Genomic DNA, 9306 nt, shown 5'->3' with positions numbered 1-9306 from the left:
TTTTTTTTTTAATCTTTCATCGTTGATCCCACTTATATATGCCAGAATTCTTCCAGGGTGCAGAAAGGCAGAAGTTTTATCACTAAAAGGAATATTGCTGAGAAGGGAAAATGTGCTTTTATCCAAGGAAAAAAAAAATATAGTAAAATAGGAATTAAATACGTTCAAAGGAATATTTTAAAAGGATATGCCAAAATAACAATTTTTTAAAAATCTTCAAATAATATCAATGACTCTCAGATACTTACGTCTTCTATTTCAATAGAACTTAGTTTTATTTCTTTTCCAGATGTTGTTTTTAAGGATTAATGCAAGTTACAAACTACACTTGAAAAAGCAGTTATCTCACTTAAATGTGATAAATGATGGAGGACCTCAAAATGGGTATGTTTTTAACTTACCTTTCTACATACTGTTCCCATTTCAAATTGTTTTGTTAGTTGATTTTTATTCCTAATGCTGTTCTTGTCTGCTGTAATCATGCCTGGGCCCATAATTGTGAAATAAGCAACCTTATACTTTCCTCTGCCCCCCTCCCGTGGAGATTATATAAAGTGGTTTATAAATGGTCAGTTACATAACTGACTATATTTATCTGTTTTGAGGCTGTGTGGGTTAATAGTCCTTCTTAGGTACCCTGTAGTGTTCCTTTTATCCAAACAGTACTCAAAATCCCATTTAGTAGCTTTGTGACCATGTGAAAGTGACCTAATCTCTGTGCCTCATTTATAAAATAAGGAGAAAATCTTATTTCCTTCACAGGGTTATGAAAAACAGTGTAGAACCATCTGTATATAGAACTGTGTGTGTGTGTGTGTGTGTGTGTATACATATATTGAACATTTTATATATATTACTGCTGAAACAGTATAATATCTAAAAGAAAAACACATAGGATTTGGAGTAAGAGAACTTGGGTTAAATCCTAGTTCTGCTACTTACTAGGTATCCAACTTTGAGCAAATCTGTTACCCTTTCTGAATCTAATTTTTTTAACTTTAAAAATAGAGATGACAATAAACATTTTCCCCACAAGACTTTTATGAAGAACAGCATAGGTAAAGATATGGGGAAAAATTTTTATAAAATGTAAAACACTGACCATTTAGCTATACCTTAAAATTATTTCCTTAGTGCATTCATTACCTACCATGCATTTTTAGACATTAAAAATCTTTTTTTCCCCCTATTAAAGGAATTTCAGGCTTAAATTTCAAACTTATAGGAACATATGGAAAAAGGAAAACAGTATTTTGGAGTCAGAAGTTGACTCTGCCATTAGAAAAGAAGTACACTGAACTGATTCTTTAAAAATTATTTGCAAACTTCAGACAGCTGAATCTGTCAGCCAGGCAGACTTAAAAGAGTTTTGTGCAAAAATCTGAGTTTTCTCTTCCTTGATTATCACCTGGTTCTTCTTTTTATAAGAATTATTTGATATTTTTAGAAATTTCAAAGCCATGGAAAAATTTGAAAGTGGTACAGTGAACATGGAACACCTCTCACTTAGATACACCAGCTGTGAAAAGTTTGCCACCCATGCTCTGTACCCCATCCCACACACACACACACACACTAGGCTGAAAAAACCAAACCAGACTCACTGCTGTCAAGTCAGAACCGATCCATAGCGACCCCTCCTTGGATTTCTGAGGCAATATCACTACGGAAGTAGATTGCTCAACCTTCCTTCCAAGGAATGGCTGGTGGGTTTGAACCACTACCCTTCTGGTTAGCAGTCAAGTACCTTAGGTACTAAGCCACCAGAGCTCCTACACTAGGCTGAAGTCACGTGAAATTTGACTCCTAAAATTTTAGCATGCAGCTCTGAAAATGGTGACCTCCCGTAGAAGCATAACACCATGACTACTCCTAAGACAATCAACATTAGTTTAATAGCATCACACCAAATAATCAGATATTTCCAGCAAAACCACATGGGTGATACTGTAAAAACCTCTGTCTGGTGATTCAAATGTATCGTGCAAAATGGTACCTGCTACTCAACTTTTTTTTTCCTGAAAAGATAATAGCATATTAAGAACTTGGAATCTCTTGATATAATGTATACTGTACCCTAAAGGGAGTGTTCAGTAAAACTACTAATATTTCCAGGGCCCACCCCACTCACACCCTTTTACTTTTATTCCCGTAACTAAATCTGGGTTGATTGGTTTGCTCCTCTCAGACCATTAGTTCTGAAGCATCCAGCCTAACTCACTGCCAGTTATTTTGTTAATACAACTTTGAGGGTCAGTCCTACCTTGAAGATTCTCACTGTCACATTTTCATAGAAATGAATTCTTTGTCTATTCATATCTTTTAATGATCTCTTGAAAGATAGGATTCCTTGAAATCTTAACCTCTGACTCTAGCCTAGGACATAATGAACTACCTGCTTCAAAGGAATTTTTGTTCTTGAAGTAGCTGTACAAATGTACATACATTTTCTTTCTAATATGAATTTGTCTTTCTCTATTTTTAAAATACAGAGGCATAGAGAATGATAAAATATTGGTATTCTTGCTACCCAGAATTGATCATTATAAACATTTGTCACTTTCACTTGAAAAAAAAATTATGTAAGAGACATGACATTTCAGATGAAGTGAAATACCTCTTGACCCAGCTATTAGGCAGCATTTTTAGAGAATTTGGCCTGTGTCCTTTCAGTCCTCTCATCTGTATCTATGAAAGTTATGTAGTGCTATTTTGTAAATTTATGTGTGTTAAATTGTACATATACAGCTTGCTTTTTTCCATTTGACATTTTTACTGATTATTCTCTTTTGATACAGAAGTAACTCACTTTTTGACTACTGGATAATGTTCCATTGCATGAATCACCATGTTAAAATTATCCATTTTCCCTAGTGATAGATTTCTAGGTGGTTGTTTTTTTTCCATTACAGCCATGACACATACATGGTTCCTTATTTATGTCTACTGGCTATACTATATGTCTACTTAGCTATGCTAAGGGGATCAGACTACCTATACTTTTTCATGCTATTGGGTATTCCTAGAATATCCTCTAAAGTAGCTGTAAGGAGTTTACACTCCCACCAGTACTTTGTGAGAGTTTATTCCCCCATATCTTGCCAGTGTTTGCTGTTGTTAGATTGTTTAATTGTTGCCAGTCTGATGAGGAACAATGCCATCTTTTTATGATTCATATTTTCCTAGTTGATGATTCTGTTTATTGCTAATTCAGGTGCCCTCATCTCAGATTTTGCCTGTTTGTATTCTTTGCTCATTTTTCTCTTGGGCATTTTAATCTTTTTGTTGGTGGTGGTTTTCTTTATATGCTCTCATACCCGGGAGCTCTGGTAGCATAGTGCCTAAGGCGTTAGACTGCTAACCAGAAGGCTGGCGGTTCAAACTCACCAGCCATTCCTCGGAAGGAGGATAGGGCAATCTACTTCCATAGTGATACTGCATTGGAAACCCAAGGAGGGGTCTCTGTGAGTCAGGTCTGACTCAATGGCACATAACAACAACAAGAAGAAGCTCTCATACCAATCGTTTGTTGGTTAGTTATTAGAAATATTTGCTTTGCTTAGCTTTTTCTCTTTTATCGAAGAAAATTTTGCAACTTTAGTGGAAAGCATATTTCATATTTACATACTTTCTTGTGTAGACTATAAATAATTACGTTTAGCTACTGATAGTATGAAAATAGAGATTTATGTTAATTTGATATCTTATCTTTGTACAGTTTTGTTCTTTACTGAATCATTGTTGTCAGTTTTAGTTGATGTACTTATTAGACCATCTTATTACATTTAGACTCTCATTAAATTTTTTAATTAGTTGAGTTTCAAGTAAAAATTATGCCATGTGATGAAGGTTGAAATGTTAAATACATAACAGTTATTTATAAATTAAACAGTAATGCAAATATTAAGATATAAAGAGTGCTTACAACATCTTGCCCCCATGTAGTCCTGCAATCCAGAATTTACTTGTGCATTCAATACTGAAATTAAGCTAGATTTCCTCTTGACAAACCTATAAATCAACATCTCTTACTATGGGCTACATTTTTAAGAATCAAACTTTTTATTAATATTTTTATTTAAATGCTTGGAGCCTGGTGTTTCTGTTATCTGAGGGAGTATATAGAAGACATAAGAGTTAAAATCAGATTGAGATCAGACACTTGAAAAAGTATGTTCAACCTTCATAGGAATGATGCAGTAAGATACCAGTTTATTCGTAAAACTAAATTAAAAGCAGGAGAAATATATTCTTACTCTTTTAGAAATCAGAAGTGCCTAATCACTCATCCCTCCTGCCTCTTGGGAATTACTCATGGAAAGATGGGGTTAAGGTACTTTGCCCGTTTTAGTACTTTGTACAGATTGGGTAAAACTTGGCATCCACCTTTTCCTGGCTCAACTGAGCCCATCACCCAGGTAAAGGTGTAAAAGCTGAGGCTGCCAAGAGTGAGCGAGAGTCCTGCCAGCATGCAGCCGCATGCACACTCACCACCTGCACCAGGCCCACAACAGCCAGCCTTGCTTCAACTTCTCCATTTGTAAAATGGGATAATAGTACCTATCTTCTGGGGTGATTTCTAAGTGAAAGCACTTTACAACCTGTAATGTGGTATCAAAATGCTTGTTATTACCTGTTTTCTTCAACAGCTGTGAAGACCATTTTCAGATTGGCTAGTAAGGCATATGCATCTGGAGTCATGAAATTTAGACCATTTATTTCCTCCTAGACAATCACAATTGGGAGCAATTTAGAGAGACATTTTTCCTAGTAATTCATTCTCCTGAATCATCACTATGGCCAAGTTTAAGAAAGACTGGACTGGATAATAAGATTCTTTATTTGAAATGTACCCAGCTCCTTGATTTCTAAAGTAATGCTTTCCTTGTGGGTCATTTGTGTCAGTAGGTGTTGGTCCAGCAACTAGAAAGGCGAAGTAACAGCCTCTTCTGTTAGTGAGGGTAACCTGTCTTCTGTGCCAGGTACCAGAGGCCAGCAGGCACTTTGTGTGCATTTTCTTACTTCTGATCTTTATCATCATTTTAGAAATAAGGAAACTGAGACACAGAGAGGTCAGGTAAATTGCTTGCGATTACACAAAAGTGGCAGAGCAGGATCAGCTCCAGGAAGCCTGACTCAACAGCCTATGCTTTTACTCCTGTAGGCTGCCAGTACTTCTGAATACCATTTTAAAGGAAAAGGTAAATTAGTAAATGATTAAAAAAAATAATATATAAGGTTAAAAAAGAAGGAAGAAAGATTAAATCCACAGAAAAGTATATGTAAATTGGAAGATTTGAGAAACCAGCTCCCAAATAATGGTTGTAAGCAGTGTCCTTTATGATCAGGTTAAGGTGGTTTGAAGGACTAACTTGAACTGCTTCATTCTGGTGTGTGGAGGTCACTCAGGTGGCCACGGAGAACTAGGGCTTCACTGACTCTCATGTTCCTGACATGGAACCTGGGAGCCCAGTGTGTACCATTGCACACTTAATGACTATAGAATCCTATTTGTAGCTCACCACCAAGAGAACATCCTTGTCCTAAACTAGAATTTCTTTGTAAAGCATTTGACCTTAGGATTTTAAAAAAGATAGTCATTAGAAAATTGTTGGTTGTTAGATTATTAACTCATAGTTAAAAATTTATCATTCGATACTTCCTTGAATTTCAGACTGTGCTTCTTTCTGTATAATAGGAGGAAGAGCTTCATTTATCCTATCAATATTTATTGCACACTGTTTGCAAGGCATGAATACCTCAAGTCACTCTACACCAAACCAGCGTGATGTGACTATAAATAAGTTATGTTGGTTGAGACCAAGTTGAAAGCTGCACATTTTATACAGAGTTGAACTTCATTCATTTTTCCACAAGGAAAAGTCCCACTGTGTACTGATGTTAGGAAATTCAGACCCATTATTTCACAATTACATTTTCATTGCCCATTTGAAAAAGTATAGTTTTTTCAAATGAGCTACATAAAGACATATCACTCATCTGCCCTAAGGACCTGATTGCCACACTGGGAAAAAATCATGTATAAGGTCATTCCCTGTCCTGCCTGAGATATTTTATGGGTGAGGGCTGGGGATCATTGTTACCCTGCAGACATTAATATTAAAAACGAGCCCTTTACTTTCACAAACGATTAAAAAATCTGCCATCCATGATTAAACTGTTCTGTTTTTTTTTAATCCAATTCTTAAGACATTTTCCAGGTTTTTTTCTGCTAAGCCTCAAAATATAGCACATTAAAAAAATGTGAAATTGCCATTGAACAAAGCAGTAACATCAAATTAGCATTTATATGGCATTTAAAAAAAAAAGGCATGTTTCCTTTTTTTTTTTTAGTGAGTCAAAGGGTAAATAATTCCTAGTGATTCTTAAATAGTTCAGTGTTTAAAGGAAGCACTCTTTTTGGTATAGGCAGCTCCAGATTCAAAAGGTAATTCTTTCCTTTTTCATCAAATGTTGCTTATTGATTAACAGTGTCAAGTTTTCTATCCAGTAGTAGGTTAAGTCCCAGCCTTTATACCTTTGCCTTGATTTCACTGTTTTTATCACATACATGAATACCCTAGTGACAACCCGTCAAAAACATTTTAGTTTAACCTGCTAATCTTCTCTATATTTTAATTCAGGCTTCATATAAATCTGATTTAATCACTTTACTGGCCAGAATTTATTATGAAACTGACTCCAACATGCATTGGTTTATTCCTTTTTCCAAATTTTGATTGTTAAAATAAAAATAAAGCATTCCATCCCTAAATATACGATAGTAGGTCTTAAAATGTTAAGAGAAATATGTTGACATTTGACCTTTAGGAAATCTGAATTTTAAATAGTATTTTAGGAGCTTGGATAAGATTTTGACTTTGTGAGCATTGCCGTTTTAATTATATAAATAGAAACTGTAAGACTTAAAAATAATCTTCTCTTCACTGTTTAGGTTGGTCACAGCAGATGTAGCTTTTTACACTGGAAATCTTCAAGCCTTAAAAGGCCTTAAAGATTTGGACCTAAATATGGCCGAGATCTGGGAACAGAAGAGGTGATGACATACTGGAAAACTGGGTAGTTGATCTGACCACAGGATCTATGTGTTCATGAAGAAAATCTGGATGCCTGTGATTGGAGAACTGAACGTGGAGCCCAAACTGAACTGGGGTGGGAGTAAGGGAAAGGAAAGCATCAGTGTTGGGAAACTGGATTCAGTGGGATTGACAGGGAACGCTATTTTTGTGCATCCTTCAGTGAGGAGTAACTGATCAGGTGTCTATAACATTTTTCATTCTCTCTGGAAACAGACTCAGGTTTCTTTGGACCAAATCCAAAAGAACACATAGCTGTAACACAGCTGTAGTTGACTAGAATGCTCTGTATACTTTATATTAAAAAAACAAAAATGCTTTGCATTTCTTTCAGTGCAATGAAATTCATACGGTGTCCCACCTTATTTAATGATGGTACAATTTAAAATATTAAAATCTTAGTCAACCTCTGTAGAAAGTTTTCTCTATGAAAGTAAAGCTGTTTGAAAAATTATTTTTTTACAGATCTTTCTATACAAAATAAACATCTTTTGATTGCTTGGATTTAGGAATTCAATTTTTGTTTTAGTGACAATGTCAAGTTTTAGGCTTTGTGTTCCCCATGTCTAATCTTTAAACCACCGCCACATGTCGACTGGGTAAAGCCTTCCAGAACAGTCTCAGTATATGAAAGACTGATCAATCGCAAGGAATAATTGAAGAATAAGATAATTGGCACTTATTTATGCAACTACTAATTTAAAACACATTTCAGAAATGGTATATAGAACGCTGCAGTTTAATATAGCTGTATTTTTATAAGGTATCTATGAAGTTTTTTCTTTTGCCTTTTTATTTCTAAGAGGTAAAAATACATATTCATATAATTTTTCTTGTAAGTTCTCATTTTAACATTTAGGTAACATATGAAGCATGGCGCCCCCTTGTGTTTTTGTTTTTAAGTTATTTTTGATGTGTATAATGGACAAAGACCAGGGAGAAATAGACCTTTTAAAACATAGGCTGCTGTGTTGGGGCCAGAATTAAAAGGTGATGAGTAAAGTTGTTTAAGGACTTTTCTAATACCTGCTGTCAAACCAGAATCAGCAGCACTCTGCAAATGAAAGTGCCTGTGCCTCACTCACACCTCACCCCGGCAGAGTGCCTAACCTCTTGGTGATTGTGTACAATGACGCTGTCTTGCTTTGTGCTCTTTAGTTTCCTACAAGGAAAGCCTGTTTTTATTCCTTTAACACTGCAGAGGTTTGTCATTGGTTCTTAAACTGTCTAAAATAAAGCTATAAAAAATTACCAGACTTTAAAAGACAACTTCTTTTAATAGTATATTGTGAACTTTAAATTAAACAAGCAGCCTACTCAAAATGAGCATGGAGATAATGCCAAATGTGATGATTGATTCTTAGAGAAAAGGCACAGCTGAACTACCAGCAGACTTGAAAGATTTTTCACGAACATTTTTTGGTGACAAGAAGCAAGCTTCAAGAAAGGAAGCTTCAAGGAAAGGGATCCTTTAAAGTAACACCCCCACCTCACTAGGTTGTTGAACCAGGATGTGAAAGAAATGCCCCACCTCAGCCTGCCCCATCCCCTCCAGCTCGGAAAAGAAACACCGCTTTGTTTCAGTAAATGGAGAGTCTGTGGAAAGCATGGCAGGCATCCCAGCTTTAGAACAAGATGAAAGGTACTAAATACCTTCATTCAAGTTCAACTCCTTTAGAAATAATGATGTAGCAAAGATTCTTAGAAATGCAGAAATTGGGTTTGCTAGTGTTTGACCAGTGAGTACGTACTTAAATATTCCAAGAACAAATCTTCCAACAACTCACAGTAACTGTTTAGAAGAGTAAACCATTTTATTTTACCATTTCATAAAGTTATCATTGAAAAGTGTAAGTGTACACATGTATTGCTTCACAGCTTTACTTTTGAAATAACAAGCAATTCAAAGGGACCATCACTGAGGCCTCTGTTCAGATCTTCCAGCAGAGCTGCCCCGGTTTTGAAATTAAACAATATTGCACTTTAAGATTAACTTTCAGGATTCTCTTCAAAGAAGAAAAGTATTGCTTCCATCTGTGCTCTTCTTAGACTAAAAGCATACTGCAGAAAACTCTACTTTAAAAATTAATTCTGCAGGATATAGTAACAGAGTGAAGTACCTGCCTATTTTAGAGTCCTAGAGAACATGTGATCATTGTAAGAAACTATAGCACATAATTAGTATAAAGTGTGCACGGTATTTTTCATT

The 9306-nt window shown here is 35.5% G+C and overlaps 1 protein-coding gene across 1 annotated transcript in view; it reads left to right on the top strand.

Annotated features, from left to right (window-relative positions):
- The window catches only part of VPS54 (VPS54 subunit of GARP complex), a 138626-nt gene extending 131565 nt beyond the window's left edge, over nt 1-7061 (top strand). Inside the window, exons 20-21 of the mRNA XM_042783368.1 lie at nt 290-384; nt 6956-7061. Coding sequence (XP_042639302.1) covers nt 290-384; nt 6956-7061 — 201 coding nt within the window. The remainder of the gene's footprint in view (nt 1-289; nt 385-6955) is intronic.
- Nucleotides 7062-9306: the final 2245 nt, after the last annotated feature.

This window comes from Orycteropus afer, unplaced genomic scaffold (genome assembly GCF_000298275.1).
Source record: "Orycteropus afer afer isolate SDZICR_OR568_19922 unplaced genomic scaffold, OryAfe1.0 scaffold00974, whole genome shotgun sequence".
Classification (NCBI taxonomy): domain Eukaryota; kingdom Metazoa; phylum Chordata; class Mammalia; order Tubulidentata; family Orycteropodidae; genus Orycteropus; species Orycteropus afer.
Note: the sequence above shows the minus strand (reverse complement) of the source record. Positions and strands in the feature narration are given on the sequence as shown.